We start from the raw sequence: 22,693 nt of genomic DNA, 5'->3' as shown, positions 1-22,693 counted from the left end.
GGAAAGAGGAACACATTTTCCTACTCTACTTGGTTTTCCCAGAAAAGAACCTAGGATAAGCAATGCCAGTGAGGTTGGCCCTCTTGGCTTGGCATGGCCTGGGATCTCCAGCTGCTTGGGGAGCGTCTGTCACCCGGACTCCCCCTCCAGCCTAGCCCTAGGAGAAAACAAAAAGTGATGCACTTTGGATTGCTGTGTGGAAGGCCTGGAAACAGGACTTGGCCAAAGGCCTAGTGAAAATCCCAAGAAAACACCAATGGCAGTTTTGTCATCACAAAGTCCTTCACAGGGGAAAGAGTTAATTGAGGATTCTTTTAAAACAGTGATGGAGAACTTTTTAGAGACCGAGTGCCCAAACTGCAACCCAAAACTCACTCATTTATCACAAAGTGCCAACACTGCAATCAAACCTGAATACTGAGGTTTTCGTTTAGGAAAAAAAACCCTCATACAATAACATCTTTTGTCTTAAAAGAAAAGCACAACAACAGAGCTTTCAATGACACAAACAGCTTTTTACTGAAAGGTAAAAGTATGCATTTTTTGTAGTAATTTTTTGGTGTTCAAGACTTGGAGTCTACAAAAACACAAAATTTAAAAAAATGAAGCACCCAATACAAATCTATCCCTATACCAAAAATAGCTAACTCTATTAGTTAATACTAAAGAATTGGATATTTCCCAAATCAACAATCTAAGGCAGTAATTCTCAGCTGGGTCTCTTCTTGAATTTGCTGAACACCAGCACAAGGGGGCAATGTTCCATTGACCACCAGCTTTTGGCCTGCTCTGAAAAAGGCATCTAAGTGCAATTTCTACCTTTTGGGGGCTTCTGCTAAAATCACAGCCAGACCAAGCAAATATATATATCCTTGCTCTTGTTTTCATAAATTCTTCACAAACAACTAAATATGATGTTGCAGATTCAAATATGCCAGGGGACAGCACAACATTAAAAGAATCTCAGTCACTTAATTAGAACATCTCTTTGCTAAATCTTAGATACTAAATTTCAGTTTTTCATAAGAAAACTTAAAGCTAAAATCTTGTGTTAATAAAAACGAATGTATTAAAACTAACAGCCAGTCCAAGCAAATACATACATATACATATACATATATACATATATATCCTTGGCAGCACACTGACTGGTCCTGCGAAAGCTTGGACAAGTCGCGGTTAATGAGTCACGGCACGTGACATCATTGCCTGGCGCCGCTACTCCTTTCCAAGCATGCGCGTGGCCCTTATGTGTGCTGTTATCCAATGCTCAGCTGTTGGGGCAATGCTGGGGTCACTTGGCCTGCTACCACTGTTTTAAAACAATACAGCCAAATGTCCGGATATAACTAGGAGACTTGGGGGTGTGGAGGGCAAAGGGAAGTAAACAAGGGAAGACTACAAACACACCAGTGGAGGTAATTCCAAATTTAAGTTATACATTACCTGCTGTGGTTGCTTAAATGTTCAAAGGAAGAGTAGAAGAAAATGGCGCGTGAATTTCCCCACTTTTACTGTAATCAGTGATCTCACCAGTGTTCTGCTGGTCTCTTCTTTCACTTCTCCAGCCTCTGTGAAACATTCAATGCCCAACTGGGTTAATTCAATTGCTGAATAGTTTTGAACCAAGGCCTTGTACCTCCAAGTCTCCTGACAGCCCGAGACATCTTGCATTTTTGTGTGTATAGTATAGCCCTGCCTTGCTGTCATTCTGCAGCTTTCCAAAGAAATGCTTTTCCGATGGCCTGGTTGATATTAGCAGCAATTTCTTCATTTAAAATCCCCCACTGAAATAAAGGTAGTGGAGATTAACAATATTTAAAGTGAGTGTATATATACATGACTACAGTCGAACCTTAACTTTGGTGGGTTTGACTTTCGCAGATTTGAGAATTTGCGAGTTTGCCATTGATAATTCAATGGGATTTGTAATTGTAGTCGTTGTTGTTTTGTGGCCTATTGTAGAAAATCACCATAGAGAAAACAGAAGATGCAAAGGGGTTGAGAGAGAGGGCCTTCAAAGCACGCTTTCTTGCCAGCCTATCCAGAGAGGGAAATCCCTCTGGCATTTCCTTGGTGCAAAGAGGAGCCCCTGGTGAGTGAAAGGGAGGGCAGGGAATAGGAACTTAGGAATGGAATAAATGAAGAAGGGGGTTCTTGCTGGAAGGTCTGAGAGAGAGGCAGAAGCAATCCACTACATGTATGATCACTGGTATTATAAGGTTTGGAGCAGGGGTAGAGACATATGTGCTTTTTTCCACTTTTGTGAGGGTCCTAGGCCCTTAGCTCCTGCAAATGTGGAGGGCTGACTGCATTTCATAGCATTATTTATTTCAACAATTAATTCCATGAAAGTATTTACCCTACTCTACAGTCAAAGCATCTTCCAGAGTGGTTTACAAATAAGGTTTAAAATACATGACACAGAATAAAAAGGAATGGGGTGGGAAAGGGGAGATGATGATGATGATGTTGTTGTTGATGATGATCTCATTCAGGAAGGCTGTACTTCCTTCTCATCTTCTTTGGTGTACATCGTCTTCTGCTTCTCTGTACATTAATGGTCTTGATGGCAATTATCCTTTAGTTGACATACTTGGTGGAGTACATCTGGGACTGAAGGACTGCATGGTGAGGTCAGCCTGTGGGCCTCTGTCCATAGCATTTGACTTCCACTAGTTTCTTTGAGGCCGTGTTTTTTTCCTCCAAGAACTCTGCCTTTTGTAACTTCTGTATGTCGCCGTGCTCTATCCTGGCTAAAGAATGAATGCTTCCAATCTTCCTGTTGAGTTCGAAGGTGTCACCTTCCTTGTGAAAGCGACCTTGACATGATCATTGAGGGAGAGATAGTTGTGTGTGTAGAAAGGCATTTGGAGAAGTTTGCCTTTAGGAAGCCTTCTGGTTAGCTATTCTTGGGCTTTGCAAAGGTTAGTTTAAAGCTTAACAAGTCTGAGTGCGTCAGTATGCTTTAGCATTTACTGTATGGTATGTTATTCATGATAATAGCTATCTATTCTTCTGGATTATGATTCTCTCTCTCTCTCTCTCTATTGAATTTGTATAAAACCCATCCATTACCATAATGCTATCTTGTCTGCCATTACATTAAGACTCTTTTAATGGACCCTAACTTGGCCTATAAAAAAAGTAAAAAAAGCAAAGCAGAAATTAGCTCTGTGGGATCAGTCAGTGTCTTTAAATCAAAGCAAGCATGTGGAAAACAATACCGATGGCATCATTTAGGAGCCTCTACCACCGCAAATGTCCTTATTGAGGACAAAACTATGCATTCTCAGGCACTCAAGGCTACTGCTAAAATGGCAGTCGCAGGTTGAACTTGCTGCCCCTTCTGTAGCACAGCATCCCAACCTGATGCCTCCATGATGCATTTGTGTACAACTCCCATCATCCCCAACCAGGTAGGCCAATTACCTGGCATCCTTCTGCTGCTATGTTTGTGCTACCTGTCTCCTCCATCTCTCTCCCTGGGAGGGTCAGGGAGGGTGAAATACTGCAGTGGTGTCGGAATATGGCATAAATTCCTTAACACTTTACCAGGAAGTGGAAAGAGCTTAAGATGCAGTCTCTGTATCTGGTGGCATCACCACATGCCTTAAAACATTTTGTTCTGCCCTAACAGTCATTTACCAAAATAGTTTATAGATATTGATGTACATGGTGATCTTGGTCTTCTTTTCTTCTATTTTCACTGAGTTGAGAGCACAAGAGATGAGTTACTGATCCCTGAAGAGCAGCAGGTCAGCCAATATGCAGTACAGATAAAACCATTCACTCTCTAATTCCTTGGGCTTTTTAAAATGGCATATGATTTATTTAAAAAAAAAGGTTAGTGATGGTTATGATGGGTTTTAGAGTACAGGTTCAGCCATCAGTCAGAATGCCAGTACACTCATCATTAACTTGTTTGAGTTTTATTTTAAAAATACACTCAAAATGTTTCCATCGTGTGCTTGGAAATAACCAAGTGTGCAAGAGAAAATAACCTTTGTACTATGCTTTGTATCCCTGCCAGTGTGACTCGGACGGTAGCTAAGGGTGCAGTCCAGTGCCTTCTGATTTTGAAGAAGCAACTCGGAGGCGCTTGCATAGCCAATGCACGGGGCAGGGGCGGGGGCAGTGACTTCTGCCACGGATCACCTTGCACCCTGCATTGCATTCAGATCGTGTCCTCAGAGGGAGACCAGGACACCTCTTGGGTATGGAATCAGGCCTCAGTCTCTGCCTCCTCAATTCTCTGCCTCCCCCTGGCATGCCCCCTTTTCTGCTGTCCTGAGGCCAGCTTACAACCTCAGAGAAGGAGCTGGCCTGGGGGCCTGGGGTACCAAGTCCCTGCTCCAAAACTATAAGACCGTAGAATGGTGCTCCAAATAATCCTGCGGCCCTCAAGATAGTGTCAGGAGGCCATACAGTTGCAACCTAAAGCATGTTAAGAGTTCAATGCTAGGTCATCCAAACAGAACCTCATATGTGTATATAAACAGCTTTATGGTGAAATGGCGATTTCTTATGCCTTCAATTTTTCAGTAAGGAGAGCATTTTTTCCTTAGCTTTATTTTTAAATTACTTATAAATTATGCAAAAGAAGCATGTTTATTGCATTAAGCCAAGATTGAAGGTGCCAACATCTCAGGTATTCTGGTCACTCAAGTCCTTCCACTTTCCCTCAATGGTGCAATGCTCAAAGACATTAATTTAATCCCTCTGTAAAATGGAAGAGTGTCGTCCTTACTGCTGCTCCCAGGGTAAAGATAATTTCTTTTTATGAATGGAGCTGGTGCTGCTAGCATTGATTAATGAATTTGTGTTCCCATTAAGTGCAGGATGCTATGAGGCTCATTATCCACGATCCTGGGCTCGTGGGTACACTTGAGTTGCCAGCTTTCTTTTGTTTTCTGTTGAGGCTTGATGTGGCATCACTTGGGCCAAGTGTGGCCCCGTTTCATTCAGAATTGTCTGTTTTGATGCATGACAGTAACAAGGTCTAAGCTGTTCTTTCTTGGATAATATTCTTCCTGCTGTCTGTTTACTAAAAACAAAACGTATTTCTTGCTGTGTCCAATCGGGCTGGTTAAACTTTTGTGGTTTCTTATTTTATGGCAAAATTCTTGGCAGAGAAGGTTAATGTTCTTGCTGTTTCATTTTTGTTGGAGTTTGCACTTTTGATAACGTAATTTATTCTCAAGTAGCAGGCAAATTCATCCAACAATATTTTGAATATATTTAGGCTTGTATTGTGATTCAAACCATTTTGCTCCTATTCTTGGTACTATTAGTATTAGTACTAGTATTAATGCTAGTGATATTAATACTAGTATTAGTGTTAATACTAATAGTATTAGTATCTTAGTATTACTGTATTTTTATTTGTTGCTGTGGCTTCTGGATGGATCTATAACCAAAATAGTGAGTACAGCTCTCATGAAGTTTTCTCCCCTCAGTATTTACTTAAGGTTGCCACTTCTCCTCTCTTCATGACCTACCTTACTCCCTTCTGTGTAGCATTTTCAGGGATCGAAGGGACTACAGTGGGAAAGGCTGCTTCTCTCAGCCTAGTGGCACACTGCTCAATCTGGAGTCAACCCATTTTGTTTTTGGTTTGGCATAGGGTTGCAATAATCCTGGGTTACCTTGTAATATTTATCTTCATTATTAAATGACGAAGTGAAAGGCAACCATTAAAGTACCATGGTCATTATAATTATACTCATTATTCCGAGTGATGGCAAACAAGGCATGATTGCAAAGCATACTGTTAGGATGTGCGTTTAGGTACGCATGCCATTTGAGGCATCGTTCTTGTTCTCATTGCAGCCCATAAAAGTTCACTCTATTCAGAAACATGCATTTATGAAACTTAAAGCTGTAGTGATTAAAATAGTTTTGAACACACAGTGGGTGGTATCCAAAGGTTTGGTTCAGCAATCTTAAATGTGCAACTGAATTTATGCTAACACAAATTTCATTGGGTTCTCCCCTTGTGCATAGTTCAGCACTTAATTTCTGCTACTGTAATGTCATCAAAGGCACAGGTGGATATTGTTTAATGCTGCCTTCATAGAAAACATGAACATTTTTTGTCCATTATTAAAAAAAACCCTATAATGGAGAGAGCACCCAAAATAAGCAGGAGCCTTTAAACTATTATGTATCAATGGAAACCTTATTATAGCAATATGATTCATTAGTGCTTGATGGGCTTGCTTTTCATACTCATCAAATGACTGAATTTCATCTCTGAACTGCCATGAGCAGAATTTTTTTATACTAGTTCTTTGCTTTTTAATAAATTATAGCCAAACTTCCTATTTATATGCATAGAAATAAATATAATTAATTATTGGTCATGTTGAGAGTTATGTTTTCTGTGCCTCAAGACTGAAAGCAGTAAATATCCCAGCCCCTGGGAAAGCCAGTGCTTTTGGATGAAGGAACTTGACCAGGAGGATTGTGGTCTTGGGCTATTAAATCACCTTTAAATTCCACCAGTCAATACCTACTGGAGATAGAAGGAAGGGACACCAGTGGGCCTCGGTTTGGAGGATGGCAGGGGAGACGATAGCCATCATAATGGACTGTAGCACTACGATGTGGAAGCCCATAGAAAACAACCACGTATTTTCTGAGTATAGTTATCATGGCTAGACCGCTTATCAAAAGATAGCCATGATGATGCCCAACTCTGGTAGAACTGATTTAAAATGTGCTGTCAGGCACAGTGGCATCCTTATTGGGACACTTAATTATAAACTCCTGTGCACTTCCAGCCTCAGCCAGGTCAAATGACTTTTACTCCTCCAGACTACTACATTCCTATCGCCTCCCAGAACACCTGTGTGATGTAAACTTTCTGATTTCCTTCAAATCCTACCTCAAAACTCACCTTTTCTGTGATCCTTGATACCACTGCTTAGAATGCAGACCTAATTGTAACTCAGTTAAAGTATACTGTGCCTAACTAAAATATAAAGTATACTGTGCCTAACTTATTCTTTCTGGCCACCTATGCCTCCATTCCCTGCCCTCGCTTGTTACAGGGTTTTAGATTGCAAGTTCTGCGGGGGGTCAGGCGCTCTCTCCCATACTTTTATAGTGCCAACAGCGTGCATGACACATCATAAGGAATATTGTATATGATGCCACCCGTTTCCTATATAGTAGGTCAATTCTACCCAAGTGCTGAGTGCCGCACATTGCAAGTAACAAAAGACTTGTCTTTTGTGCTGTAGTTCATGATACTAAGAGTTTCACAGCTTCAAGCTCATTACAGTAGTCTATCACTGTAATGTCAATGCACCATAATGTTCAGCACTATGTACATTCCTGTAATAAATGCAACCAGTTAAAGGTTTGTGCACAGAAATAAAAGACCTTTAGAAAGTCTCTCCCTGTCATCTATCCAATAGTATTAGAAACAAGATCTTTCAAATATCACATATGATAACTATTATCTAGCAATTATTTTTGATTTGATTTTGATACCAAGCCTGTATTCCTCTCATGAGTGCCAGAGAAATTTATTTTACCGGACCATGAGAAAATTAGTATTCAAGGACTTGACAAAGTCTGCCTCATATATTCACTCTTTTAAATAGATTCTTTGTCTGGAAACCATGTCTTTCTTAGGGTTGTTGTTGTATCCAGGATGATTTCTTCTGTTTCCTCCTTATCCTAAAATTTCCTCACAACTTCTCTCTTTCTGCCCCCTAGCCAAATAACCTTTTAATTTTTACTCTGAGATAAAGGAATGTAATTCTGTAAATACTTTATACAAAGCAGCTATGATTGTTGTTCTCACACTAAGAACCCTCATGGAACTGAAGTGCAGGGAGGAAAATGCTTTCTTTGGCAGGTGTTAGCCTGGAAATATAATCTATAATCTCTCTGGCTTTTTACCTCAGGGGCTGTTGAGTGGCCAGAAAGATCACAACAGAGCAATACAAAAAATGCACTTTCGGATGCATTTAGATGTGCTTGCAATCAGAACGCCTTCACTGTTGGACAAGGCCATGAGAGCCAAGTGCCTGGCTGCTTAGCAACTCTTCATTGGTTATGCAGAGAGGCTGATTTCCACTCTGCATAGAACAGGAGGATTTAAGATGTGTGCATCTTAGCAATGCTGACTGGTGTCACTCTGTCCAACTGCCACCACATCTTTCTTTGCAGCTACTGAGAAATGAGGGTGCCTCTTCTTGGGGTGGGTTGCTGGCAGGAGTCAAAGACACGTTGTTGAACAAGATGCTGATGTGAACCACTTTTTCCTGGCTACATATGCATAGGATTGCAGCAATGGGGTTTTATTTCCCCTTTTTACTGGAAACGTGTTCATTTCTAGATGTCTGTTTTCATTTCATTTTATGTTTTGCCAGTATTTTATTGGTATTTTAAAAATCTCTTTGAGTTTTGATTTCAGACATCAAAGTGGGGTATAAATATAAGACAGCAACATTCACCAGCTATCATCCTTTTAAAGAAAGAAATGGTCGAAGCATAAATACAAACTGGAAACCTTAATTTATTGTTAACATTTCCTCTCAGCTGTGCTTGAATTCCAGTGTTCTGCACATCAATAAATAGACATTTGTTTAAAAATCCCTCCAGTGTCTAATCTGCCATAAATGGTAAAAAATAGTTCCTCACTTTTTCTGTGATTAGCACAGCTGACACTTTTACTGCAACCATTCTAATAAAAAATAGCTAACTACATCTCATTGGGGCAAAATATACACATACAAATTAAACAGTTGTATCATCATTTAGCATATATCCAAGGATGATAGGCAGATACTTACACATTCAAAACTTTTTTTACATCAAAGTTTCACATACCAAGAAAGCAATTTTTTTAAAGAGCCAGATTCTCCTCTCTGAAAAGGTCTCTTAAGAACAGGGTTGGTAAAAGATGACCAAATAAATTGAATTTTTGTTTGTTAAAAATCCATTTATGACTCATGCTTTAAATAACATGGTATACTTCTGAATACAAGAAAAACCTCACGTCAGCATTCATAATCTCTTCAATGGAAACACTAACCAAAGTTAAGAACTTTTAAGGCCCATTAATTTCAGAGAGAGAAAGATTTAAGCACATAGTTAACTTTTCCACTGAAATCAATGGGGTGAAAGAGTGCTTTAATGAGCTGGATCACATTCATGCCCTTAGGATTAATATCTTCTATGTAAAAGAACAAACCAAGGGCAACAATGTGAGTTCTAACATCAAGTATTATAAATATGAGACAAAATTATTGTATGAATTAAGAATACACTCTGATGACCATGACTTTCTACATATTGGTGGATCATGGATCTGCCCAGTATCTACCAGGCCTTGTTTCTAGAAAGGCACTTCTGCATCTACATCTGTAATTTACTAATTCGTTTCATGTTCATGTGTGCATATATAATAAGAGGGGGAGAGTGTGCAGAACAATTATACTGAATTTAACAACTTCTCCATTAAACAAATATAAATTCTGTAGTGCAAAAGGCATGTAGCCTGTATGACCATTATGCCACTGTGTACTATAAAGGCTTTATTTACTTATAAAAGGATATGTTTTAATTATTGCATCACTCAATTAGTAGGCATGCTTTCTCAATAATGAATTAGAAAGCTGAAAATTGATTGAAATCTATTGCTTGAGAATATTTTAAAACTTGTGCAAGCTTGGTGGATATTTTATTTCATTTATTCTGCTTACTATTTTTTTACTAATATTGTTTTATGTCTGACCTGAATCTGCTCTTTTCTATATACATGCACACAAGGAAGAAAGACTGTTTTGGTAGCTAGGAGAATGAATGTTATATACAAAATATATACCCATTTAACTGGAAATGGGATCAAATGTTGTGAAAAGCAACAGACACAATCCAATGGGAATTCTGTTTATATATTACTACAGGCAAAGAAAATCAATCAGCAATCAATCCTGTAACTCAATTTAAATGTTTGTGTGTATGGAAAAGACCAGCCCTTCTGGCTTGGGTTTTGTCTCCAGGTTCTCCACAACCACCTCCCAGGCAGGGCTGCTAGGCTTCCTCAGAGAAGATCCTGAAACTGTTATGAGTTTCTAACAGGTCATTCAAAGCCCTGGGGGAAGGAGGATCAGGTAGTCCACGTCACTGATCCCTGACTCCCTCCCTACCTGATGAGGAAGCATTTGAGACTTTTATAGCTTCAACGGTACAATGGTCCTGAAGAGTCAAGCTGTCCTCCTTGCTCCTTTTTAGCTGAGAGTGAAAAGCATGAAATAAGAGTGTGTTCCTCAAAAGCAGACATTTAGTATTTCTACCAGAAATTTAAGTGTCTGGTATTTAAAGCACTTCACATATACTATAATCACAATAATCAACACAAGAGCAATATAAGGTATGCCAGTATTTTCATTATTTCAGGCATGAAAAGGGCCCTAGGAATGTCAGCCTTGCTTAAAACTCTCTGGAGAGCTTATAGCTAAATCTTTCATTTGGAGGAAAGACTTTTTGACTTCTAGCACCCGCTATTCAGCTGTACCTTAGCACAGCTTTGGTTTGTTCCAGAGGGGCGTGCAAGAACAAAATTCCCATTGGATTGTGCCCCAAGGAGGAAGGGCTTAGCCAAGGTGAAAGGCATCTTACAAAACACATATCCTCAAAATATAATACAAACTCTAAGCCTGCTTTGTAAACGCCACAGAAATAGATGCTACTCCTCAGTTTGTTCAAATATTTTTGTTCACCTTCCATGGAAAAATTACACTTAGTTTACTTGTAACCCCCCCCCCAAAAAAAAAAAACCAAAACCCACCCTGTAAATACTGTTGAATAACTGGGGAATTAGAACTGACGCCTCCTTAGGGCCTCTTCTGTTCTGCTTTGGCAAATAAAGTTGAGAGCAGTTGCAAAAGCAAATGAAACGTTACACAATTTCCATGGTAGGCTTATTACTGTATTTTGCTTTTTTGAAAAGCAAAGTTAAATGTGGACCAGCATGAAAATTTACGTAAATTTACTACAAACAATTGATAATATTAAAAAATATTTTTACTTGTAAGAACAGTTCAAATCCTGCTAAGGACAGGATGTGAACATCACTGTAAAAAGGACATGTCTGCACATAGAAGAAAAGTGGGGAAAAGGTCAGATTGCCATAGAAATTAGAACCAGATATATCTTGTTGTGGTTGGTTGGTTGGTGTCGAGACCATAAAAATGCACACTGTATTCTTTAAAAGATGACAATTTTTTCTGACAAATTCTGCTTATGAATGTGGATGTCCCAGGACACTTTCCAACCTTTAAAAAAAAGACTGCATCACAGTTTAGTTGGGCTTGGTACAAGCATTAGTTACATTTTCCCCCATTCCCCTCAAATGCCAAATTCAAGTATACTTGTGCAATTCTTTTTTAATATAAAAAATATCAAAGCTCTTTCACAATTGCTCTCCTGCTATTAAATTTAAGAAAATCAGTATATATGTGAAATGTACAAAAGAACCTTTTTAAAGGATCACAATACAAAATATATAAAATTATCTACATATATATATATTTATATCTCAAAATTATGGTATTTTAAGACAAAAGTGTCCACCACAAGCTGGCGTAGAGTAGAAGCTGATGAAGAAATTAAGCGGCACTTGGTGTGATCTTTTTTTCCTCCTGAGTGTAGAAATCCCATTGGACAAAACCCCTGTCTTAAGAGCAGGTAGTACTTAGTTGGTGGTATGTTCTGCTGTACTATTGAGCATTTATTCTTCAGGAATAAGTCACTTCTTGGTATGTGCTGTCCTGCCTGGCAGGCCTCGCAACAATGCTATGGCTCTGTCAACTTTTTTTGAAAGGCATAATTCTCCAATGGTGAGTTCCATTTATTGGTCTCCATGTGTTTTGGCACAATTTACACAATCCATCAGGCACTGATAGTAATCTAAGTAGCCATAGTGAGTGCCTCATAGGAAGCAGTATAGTCACAAGTTTCCGCAATATGAAATGTTCCCCAGATGTGATGTCATTATGGGACATGAATACGCAGACTCAAGAGGTTCCCAGTGATGTCACGGTGAAGGTGTCCTTCCATGTCACAAGAGTCATCACAATTTCCTGATGATTCAAATTGAAGTTTCATTACTGCCTCTGTTTGTGAGAAGAAGTAATCATGCAACTGAAGGTTAAACAGAGGCAAGCCAACAATTCTAAGTGAAACTACCTAGTTGGTTTAGTATGTTATCATGCAGGGGGACAACCGTGCTTCAACAGTCGAAGCTTCCTACAATAAGGCTCATCTGGGATGCAGTGCAAAGGACAAACATGGGAACAATGACTGACAGGCAATGAACATAAAAGGGAGTTCTTGGACTAAAGTAACTGGTAAAGGGTTAGCTTGGAAGAAGATGGTGGTTAGTTCAGGAGAAGTTAATGATTAAGTTCCAGGATCTGATTCTGGTTTACGAACTGATATTAAGTCAGAGTTCCTTATTTCACATGTAACTGAGAACTCACCAGGACTGAAGTGCTCAGGCTAGGGCACATGAGGAAGAGGAGGTAGAAGAGGGAAAGAAATGAGCAAATGACCCCAGTGCTTATTCCTGGTTTCATAAGATAAGGTCTTAGAATGGAGCTTAGAATGAATGTCTGAAATAGGCCACTGGAAAAACAAAGTGTTAACTCGGTGGAAAGGAGAAAGCATCAGAAACCCAACATAGGTCAGTAGGGTTGAGAAAGCCATTTTCCAAAATGGCACTCACTCAGAATCTGAGGTTTCAGCCGTTACTGTTCCCACGTGGACATTCATAGCTAAACCATTTATTTGTTCTGGAGGCTGATCTCTCCTCGGGTTTTTTATTGTTACCCCAGAGTCTGAATTGGAGCGAACTCCATTGTTAGTCCCAATAGAAGTGGTTCTGGATGAGATAGTGGTTTGATTATAATCTGACAGTTTTTCCCGTAGCCGATTCTTCATGTTTTTGTCCACTAATGGAGGAGGGTAGGTAACTTTATTTTTCAATATGCCTGTAATAGAAAGAAAAGGGAAGAGATGAATGGCAATCCTTTGAAAACAAATTTTGGATCTGTAATTAATAAGGAACAATGAACCTTTTCTTTTAAAAATAAATGTTGAACCTCTAATTTATTTATTTAAAATTTTGTATGCCGTCCATTATTGTTGTCTCTGGATGGCTTACAACATTATTTCAAACTATGATAAAACAAGATAAATTAACTATTTCCATGTGTACTCTCAGCAGACGTTAATGATAGGTGAATTGGCTCAAGGCATCACAGCAGGTTGGGCAATTTGTGGTCCTTCAGAAGTTTTGGCCTACAATCCCCATGATCCCTCACAATTAGTGATCCTGGCTGGGAATGATGGCCATTGTAGGCCCAAACATCTGGAGCCACCCAGCCACCCACCCCTAAATTAAAGAAAGTTCAACATGTCTTCTGCATCTCCTAGGCATGTCACAATACCTTTCATGTATCCATCAGCTGCGCCCCTACCTGGAGTACGACTGCCTGGCGACAGTGACACATGCGTTGGTGACTTCCCATTTTGACTTCTGTAACGGGCTCTATGTGGGGCTACCCTTGAAGATGGTCCGGATACTTCAAATGGTTCAAAAAAGAGCTGCCAGGCTGCTGACGGGGACTGGGTGTTATGTTCACATGACTCCAGTCCTCCGTCAGCTTCACTGGCTTCCCATTGAAGTCCGGGCCCAATTCAAGGTGTTGGTGATGACCTATAAAGCCCTAAACAGCTTGGGTCCTGGCTACCTGAAGGAGCGCTTACATCCATATACGCCCGCCCGCCCCCTGAGATCTGCGGGAGAGGCCCTTGTCCGGCAACCCTCCGTGAAGGAAATTAGGAGGGTAGGTACTCGGAGGAGGGCTTTCTCTGCGGTGGCGCCCAATCTATGGAATGCGCTCCCCAGAGAGGTCCGCCTGGCACCGTCGTTATTTGTTTTTCGGTGCCAGGTGAAGACCTTTTTATTCAAACGTCATTTTAATTGCAAATATTATTTCCTTATTTTATTCTTTGGCCAGGGCGACTTATTTTATATTGTAATTCGTTTTATATTTTTAATGTATTATATTTTAATGTTTTGTGAGCCGCCCCGAGGCTTCAGCGAATGGGGCAGCATAGACATTTTCTAAATAAATAAATAAACAAAATGTCAGGCAGAGGAAAACCTAGGTATGCCACCAAGCTTACACTCAACAGGGAGATACAATCAACCTCAGCTCCCCACCACTTATGAAGCACAGACTTTCAAATGTCTATTCCCTTCACATTCTACTTTTTTAGGTTTACAACTGAAGCAGGGGTTTACAGTTGGTTTACAGTTCCCATCAGCCCTAGCTTGTACAGCCTATGGTGAAGAATAAGGGGAGTTGAAGGATAGGCAAAGTTGTTTGATCTTGCAAGTATGATTTATTTATTTGATTTAGTTTGGTTTGATTTATGCCCCACTTTTCTACCAAACATGACATTCAGGATGGCTTATAGGCACAATTAAAATTGATTAAAACAATCAAACAATACATGACCATGCACTAAGATACAGCAATTACAGAACAGGAAAATAAAGCAGCCAACCCAACAGACCCATTTACAGGCCAAATGCCTTCTTGAATAATACTGGCAGAAGGACAGCCGAAAGGAAACCAACTAAAGCAGGTTGCCAAACCCAAAATTACAGTGCATGAAGTAGCCCTGAGCTATAACCTTGACTCTGTGTTCCATTCTTCTTCATTTTAACAAAACATTTATTAAGGACTAAGAAGAGACCAAAGTCCTCTCTTGCCCAGCATCTTGTTTCCCACAGTGGTCAACCTAATATGTGTTGGAAGCTCACAATGAGGGCATGAGTGTGAACCCAGTTACTGCCTGTAATCCAGGAGATAACACAGTGTCATGAAAGCAGTGGCCAGTCGTAACCATGTGCTCCATCCCCTTCTAAAATCCAGTTCCCTTCTAAAACCATCCAAGTGCAGGCCAACACAACATCTTGTGTGAGCATATTCCAACTCTTCTTTGTTACCTTTCCGCTGCTCTGGCTGCTGATGGTTCTGCTGGGCTGGTGGTTTGCTCTCCTTCTGCTGCCCTTCCTTCTCTTTGTCCTGAGGTGCTTCACTGCTGTGGTTCGCTTGGTTTTCCCGGTGAAGTTCCACATTAACCTTTGTTTCTACTTTCAACTTTTGCTTTCCGTTTGGCTCTTCACTGTCACTTGCTGCTATACCCTCAGGAGGCCAGTAGGGTTTCACATGGTTGGGAACTGAATCAACTGCAGGACAATAAAACAAAACCAAACCAAATGTAAACACGTGCACACAGAGGAACTAGGAAGCTTCAGTTTGAGGGAACAGCTTCGCTCTTCTTATAATCCTTTTACGAGCAAGTATCTTCAGAGCAGAGGAGGGTCCATTAAGTAATGAGAGAGCTTTCTGGTTTTGCTGAAAATAAACCAGTAGATCAGTATGCCCACACATTTTAGCTCAAAACCGAGTTGCCCATAATGTCAGGTTTAGGCTCTTGGATAGGAACTCTGACTTTCAGAATATGTTTTGAAAATGTAAATATGAATAGGGTTGCTTTATTGTATTGTTCACTGCTCTGATCCCCCATTTTGGGTTGGATAAGTAGGCTGGATCCAAGATCTGCATTTCATGAGAGGAAGGGAGTGTTATTTGATGTTCTTGTTTGGTCTTTCCTACCGCATGGTTCTCCCATGACCTTTTCTGTGTACCATCAATAAATAATGGGAAAGGCTTCTTGTTAAGCAGCATCTACAATGTATAGATTCCTTATCTTGCCAATTTGATTGCTTGCCATGCCCCTGATCCAAAGTAACAGTGGTTGAGTAGCAAAAGATTGAGTGGACCTTCTGGAGATGCATGCATTTCACTTGCCTGGACATGAACAGCTTTAGTTTAGTCTTTTCCCTTTTATGCTTATGAACCGACTATGAGGCAGTGTTGCCATAGACCAGCCTTCTCAACCTGGTGCCCTCTAGTCTAGCTGTGTCCATCCAGAACTCTAAGCATTCCTTCCAGCCATGCTAGCTGAGGGATAGCAGGAGATGTGTAGTCTGACACATCTGGAGGGCACCAGGTTGGGGAAGACAGGTCTAGGGTGACTGCCTTCTGACTGGCTTCTCTGGTATCTTAATCTACATAAGCTAAGGATGAGATCATTAAACCATCTGAAACAGATTAGAATTTCAGATTATTTTTATGTCCATTTATGTACCAGGAGCCACAGTTCTGGCAGCTATTCTCTTACCTTTGGGAGTGCTATGAATTGGGGCCCGGTCATTGTTGACTGGGGTGGCTACACTCCATTTCTTTTCTGCATCCATCACATCTTCCTCACTATCCGAAGAGTGAGAGGAAGCATATGAGCTGCTGTGTTCATCAAGGGACAACTCACTGTCCGAATCAGAATCATGTTCTGCAGAAAAAAATGATAGGTGAAACTAACAGTGAGGAAGGAAAGAAATAGAGGAAATGCAATAGAGGAAATGCATGTTTGTTCTCTCACCATTGGATTTTGATGGCTTTCTGCGGAAGATGGAGGAATCACCTTCAACATGGCCAGCTCTTGCTTGGCTTGACACACTAAGCTTCTGGGCAGCTTCATCTCTGAGAAAAAGAGTGCGCTTTCCAAGTCAGCATTTCAATGTCTAAGCAACACCAACACACTGCCACTTCTAGTATGCTCTGTCAATGTAACATTTGCCTGGTGGACAGACTGATAATATTAGTAAAGCCACTGCATTGACCATCCAATCTACATTTTCTTGGAATGGTCCAATCAAAGTGTATGGAAAAAGGAAGCATAGATGCAAAATACAAGAAGCAAGGTCAGATTCATGCCAAAGTGGCAATGCAGTCTTTTCATTTGCAAAAGCAGTACAAAGAGGAAAGGGAAGCTGGAAAGCCATGCACCACCACCAGATTACCTGAGAATATAAGCAAGGTAGCTATTGTGACTCTTGGCTGACCTGACGGTGCTTTCTAAGGAGACTGTGGATTCCCCAATAGTGGTGCGATACATATTTGGCTCTTCTACGTATGTATCATTACAGTTCAGAGACCGCTGAGAAGAAAGAAAAGAAGTTGCAATTCAGTTGATAAAACCCCCTTCCATCAGAAAACATCCACCAATCTCTCCAAAAGCTGAATAGTTTTAGAGCCAAGCTATCCACAAAGCAGAATCATGTGATAAAGCATGTTTAACTGCTACTCTAAAGAAAACAGCATCTCATGGGAGACAGTTCTTATTGTTCTGCTACCTGGCATGCCACTCTTTTGTTTTCAGATAGCTTTTATACAGTGGGCCATTCTGAGCGATGCTTCTCCTTCCTGTTACCTGAAGTGGTACATCCCATCAAGAGCCACATCATATGATTATTCTAGTCATGAGCTTTGGCACTCAAACAGATATTAAGTTGTACAGGGCTTGAACTTTTAGTGCAAAAAAGGATTAGCCTTAACAGTGCTTTTTTTGCAAAAAAAAAAAAAAAAGGTGCCGGAATTCACGTCGCCGCTGGCAGCAAGCACTCAGTGTGCGACCACACACACCAATCCCAAGCCGAGCAGCATCCCAAGCTGAGCAGCACCCTCACTATCTCACTATCAGATAGCAGATAGCAGACACAAAAGCAGCCCACAGGCACTATGTTAATGATGTTTGCTGCTGATCAGGCGGCAATTCAAAATCACTTCATAAAATTCATTGGAAAAAAGGTGCCGGAATGCCATTCCGGTGCGTTCTATGACAAAAAAAGTCCTGAGCCTCAATAATATTCCTTAGGGATAGGCTTCAAACTTTAGTAGGGCAAAACAAAGTCTTTGTTGTTCCTAAAAGTCAACGTTTCAGAGCCTTAAGGAAGAGATTAGGAATAATTCCTCATTTGATTCCTATTTCTAATGAAGTCTCAGACAAAAAATGTTTAGTCACATATCCATACTGTTAAGGTAACAAAACCTTATGAGTAACTTTATACATTAGATGCATATCTAAGATACTTTAAGTGTATGTTTAAGGGTACATTAAGTTTATAAGGTTGTGTAATATGTGAAATGCTCTATAGAAAGAATTTGTGAAAATTATGACATAGTGGGCATTAAAAGAGAATCATAAATAAAAAAAGATCATATATGTGGATGCCTTGCTTCTCTTTAAGTCCAACTTTAAGATAACCATAGGAATTCTATAATCAAGAATTTGGGCATCAGATGCAGTTATAACATTAACTCAGGGATGAGCTTGACAATAAAAAGGAAGATATATTATTAAACTATGCTGGCAATGGCAAAAAAATGTCATTAAATAGCTAGTGGTCTTAAATCCATGGAATGTAGCAAATATTGTCCCACTGAACTTAAAATTTCTCCTCCAGTCTTTAGGCACGGTAAACTTGCCCTGGTTTCTTGGAGGTTTCCAGAATTCTGTCTCACTTGATCTGACCCAGACTCCATATTCCATGCCAACACTTTCTGTAAACTATGTAGCTTGATAACATTCTGGACCAGGATCATTTAAGATCCAAGCAGATAGGGGCAACTGCTCAATGTAACTTTAAGTCAATAGAGTTCTATTTTAAGAAACATAGACCACAGACTTCATTTATATTGCAAAGAACCCTCCTCAAAATTTACTAGAATTTCCAAAAGCTATTTGAGTCATACATCTTTTTGCTTTAACAACTACTGAAAACTCAATTAGACATAAGCTAACCTTGCCTGTACCCCATGACACCGTGTTCATGTTCAGTATCTGTAGAAAGAGTGTTTCAACAAATGAAAGTGACCTTTTCCTACAAAACTGCCCTTTAATATAATTTGTCTGCACACTTATTATATACCTGGACCCCAAGGGTATGCAGAACTGTTCTAAGGCAAAAATGGTATAGTTCTGATGCAATGCAAATATCCACTGGTGGTTTCTAATTATATATTTCTAACAATAAATAAACTGTTTTTAATTGAATTATATCAATTATATTTTTAACTGAAATATAACAACTGAGAAGCTATAGGTTTCTGAATCTAATGTCTAAATCTAAATCTAAATGTCTAAATCTGAAACTAATATAGATGTTTCACTTAGAGAAAAGAAAATCTAGAATGTGTTTGATTTGAGAATAAGTGCAAGTTCTCTCTCTCTCTCTCTCTCTCTCTCTCTCTCTCTCTCTCTCTCTCTCTGTCTGTCTTATTGTTGTTGTTGTTTCTTCTTAGCTCTTTCTTGTTGTTTCTCACTTTCCCAATGTCAGATTTAGTTCGGTCAATAGATTGGGGTTACATAATGGGATGGTGGGGGAAAAAGCTGTTGAAGTGTTGCTGTTTATATCCTAATGCTGCAAACAAGACTTAATAAAATCTAAGTAACAAAAAGAAGTGTTAATTACAGAACAAGGCTGCAAGTATAATCCATGCAGAAATTAATTTGGGTATCAAATCACAAACAGGATTACATAACTGTATTTTTACCCTTTAAAAATAATGTTTTAGGTTCTCTGAAAGTTTTGCTGAAAAAACAATCAATTGTAATTCATGATTTCCAGAGGTTAGCTAAATAAATCATTAATTATAAACACAATAAGAAAACTACTGAGAATAATTAAAATGCCAACTATATCTGGATGGCTAGAAAGTCAAAGCTCTATTTTATGCAAGAGAGTATTCAATTTAAAACAAACAGTTTTGAGCCAATTGCTGAGAGAAGAGAGAGCAGGGAGACCGGATAAAATGCAGTATTTGCATAGTTGTCAATATACAGGCTATTATGCGTATGCAAAATTGCTCCTTACAGTTAACAGGGTAGCTCTTGTTGTCATGGAGTCATCTGGAAGTGGCTTCTTTCCAGTGAAAGTATTCTTCAAATGTTTCCTCACTTCTTTATTGAATATACAGTGGAAGAAAAAGATAAAGAGGCCCTAGATTTTTTGAGACAGAACAAGAGGAAGAAAGAGAAGGAAAAAAAATCTGATGTGTTAAAATTTTATTCTAACATACAAACACAATCAACAGAACATTAAAAGAGCAGCCCTGCTGCATCAGGTGGAAGGCCTATCAAGTGGAGCTCCCTGTTTTCCACAGTGGCCATTCGGAAGCCTCTGCAAAGCCCATGATGGTGGGAGCTCACTGTTCTTCCTCAGCAACTGGTAGCCAGAGGGATGCTGCTTCCAACCCTGGGGGCAGTATACTGAGAGCACATTTAGTAGCCCTTGGTAGCCTTAACTTCCACAGATTATTCTAATCCCCTTCTGAAGCCATCTAAGTCGGTGACCATCACCACATCTTCTGGAAGTGAATTCCTCAGTCTAACTATGTTCAGTGTAAATGATTTCCATGTGTCAGAATCGCACACCATTCATCTTCGATATCTCCAAATCACTTCACTGACCATCTGAGAAGAAAGCCTGTGACAAAGAAATTATTGTCTTGGATGTAACTTTTTGGCCCTGTGGACTGAAATGAGACCCAAGAGCTCATCGTTCTCTTGGATTGTCTCAGAGCTGTTGAGGAAAACAACAAGGTCTGTAAATCTATGGAGTGGACCACATTTAGAATATTGTGTACAATTCTGGCATCTGGGATGGTTTAGCGTAATGAAAAAGTCAAGTAAGGGGGGCATGAAGGAAGAACACACTCTTTTACATATACAGAGAAAGTAGTAGTTGTTGTTCAGATGTTCAGTCGTGTCCAACTATAAGTGATCCCATGAGCCAAATCTTGCCGCACTTTTTGATCCAGTGCCAAGAAAGTAGGTAGGGAGACATTTTCCTTCTTTCTTTATAATACAAGAAGCCAGGATCATCTGATCAGACTGATTGAGGACAGACAAAAGGATGTACTTCTTCATACAAGACATCGTTTAACTATGGGAATCACTTCCATAAGATGTGATGGACACCAATTTGGATGTATATAAAAGAGTACTGGAAAAATTCACTGAGGAGAAGGCTATCACTGGCTACTAATATGCTACCTCTAGTATCAGAGCCAGTGTGGTATAGTGGTCTGAATCTTGGATCAGGACTCAAAAGATATGGGTTCTAGTCCCCATGCACCCATGAAGCTCACTAGGTGACTACTTGGGCTTTGGGCATGCACTCTGTCAGACCTGTCTCACAGAATTGTTGTGAAGACAAAATGAAAAGAAGAAGGAAGATTATGTATGGGTTCTTTGCAGAGAAAAGGTGGGATATAAATACAATCAATAAACACATAAATAAATAAATGTCCTGCTGCTGAACATCCCATTGGCAACTTGTTGGTTGCTGGGTGAACAGAATGTTGGACTAGATGAAGTCTAGAACTCAACTCACACAGCTATTCTTATGTACATACATGGTGGTAGGGACTGGAAGTGCTTAATGAGAATATAAAAACTGCCTCACCTCCCCAAGACAGAAGCACAGAAGGGAAAGACAGCCTTTATCCCTCATAGTGGAGCTAAGAGGAACAAGGAGAAAGAGACAGCCTACAAACTGATCACAGAGCAGCACTATGCATCATGCACAGGGATAATTCCAAGAGGGAATGCCTTGCAATTGAACTGTGAGGCAGAACTGTTTTAACAGGCAAATCCCAACAAAAGTCCAGAACAAAAATGGAGGCACTGTTGATGAGCTATGCTGTTAGAAAGGCTGGGAACCAATAAAACTAACACTTATCTTTTGTCATGTAATATTCTTTGGGCTAGTTGTCCTCTAGCTAGTTAGAGGACAACTAGCCCCTGTCAAAAAGCCCATCTTTCTATTGCAAATAAATGTTGGGAGAACTCTTTGTTAGAGAGTGGAACACACATGTGCTGTGCAGCTGAATGCATGCATTGCACAGTATCACCACGTAAAGGTTAGAAAGGCCCCTATGGAGCTCCTCCATGCTCAGAGTCAGTGGAAACAATTCTGAGCTCTCTGAACATATATTTCTGTGAACTTTGTTAAAACAAGTAAATAAGTCTCAATCTTTCAGGTCAGTTTAAGTTTCCATTATGATATTTGGTGCTAACAAATGTTATGAAATGATCCTCTGTGTTAAGCCTAGGGCAAAAGTTAAAAACAATCTCCTTAAAACATGGGCAGGTAGATACATAAAAGACAACAATTTGGAATGGAATAAAAGATTAGAGCAAGCTGTTAGACCACAAACATTCCTTTATTATTTAGTATTTTTTCTGTTGAGTCTTAAAAGAATAAGACTTGCTACTCTATGTACAGAAGGCTGCCACAAAAAATTCTACTAGTTCAGGGGTGGGCTCTGAACTAGTGCAGGGGCCAGTTCTTGCAGAGGTATGCATCCCTCTCCATCACTGCATTGCTGATTTTGCCTCTGAAAATTGGTGGTGCATCAGCAGCAGCAATTTTGCTTAAAAAAAGGAGTGTGGGGAGTGTCTAACTTGTTGGGAAGCAGAATTGCCCTCCAGGGAGGCTTTCACAAGCATGATTCTCCACCCACCTATCTTGTTTTAAAGGAAATCTGCAGCCATTTTTGCTGTTGCCATAGCAAATTCAGCACCTGTGGTGGCTGAGAAGCTGTACAAAAATGGTGTGTGTGTGTATGAGGGGAGGGGCTGGCAGCCTACAGGGCATCAATTGCCTACTTGGGGCTTTGAGGTTGGGGAACAAATGTTTGGATGTGAAAAGAAAGGTTTCTATGTTTGCCATCTTTTGCTGTGAGCC

General features: G+C 39.9%; 1 protein-coding gene and 1 long non-coding RNA gene across 6 annotated transcripts in view; one reads left to right on the top strand and one right to left on the bottom strand.

Annotated features, from left to right (window-relative positions):
• Nucleotides 1–2,071: 2,071 nt before the first annotated feature.
• Nucleotides 2,072–20,066, top strand: LOC123020027. The gene is made up of 3 exons (XR_006414012.1): nt 2,072–2,153; nt 2,877–2,878; nt 20,053–20,066. It is a non-coding gene; the product is annotated as an uncharacterized LOC123020027 (long non-coding RNA).
• CELSR1 (cadherin EGF LAG seven-pass G-type receptor 1) overlaps nt 8,514–22,693 on the bottom strand; it is a 184,989-nt gene continuing 170,809 nt past the window's right edge. Inside the window, exons 29-35 of one of the 5 annotated variants that reach the window (XM_044423374.1) lie at nt 19,817–19,942; nt 16,964–17,100; nt 16,543–16,643; nt 16,285–16,452; nt 15,044–15,286; nt 12,749–13,013; nt 8,514–12,137 (exon numbers count right to left, since the gene is read on the bottom strand). In XM_044423374.1, coding sequence (XP_044279309.1) covers nt 12,113–12,137; nt 12,749–13,013; nt 15,044–15,286; nt 16,285–16,452; nt 16,543–16,643; nt 16,964–17,100; nt 19,817–19,942 — 1,065 coding nt within the window. In that variant the 3' untranslated portion in view covers nt 8,514–12,112. The other 4 variants (XM_044423376.1, XM_044423377.1, XM_044423373.1 and 1 more) reach the window with 4 other exon arrangements.

Source organism: Varanus komodoensis, unplaced genomic scaffold (assembly GCF_004798865.1).
Source record: "Varanus komodoensis strain SLA01 unplaced genomic scaffold, ASM479886v1 scaffold13_3, whole genome shotgun sequence".
Taxonomy (NCBI): domain Eukaryota; kingdom Metazoa; phylum Chordata; class Lepidosauria; order Squamata; family Varanidae; genus Varanus; species Varanus komodoensis.
Note: the sequence above shows the minus strand (reverse complement) of the source record. Positions and strands in the feature narration are given on the sequence as shown.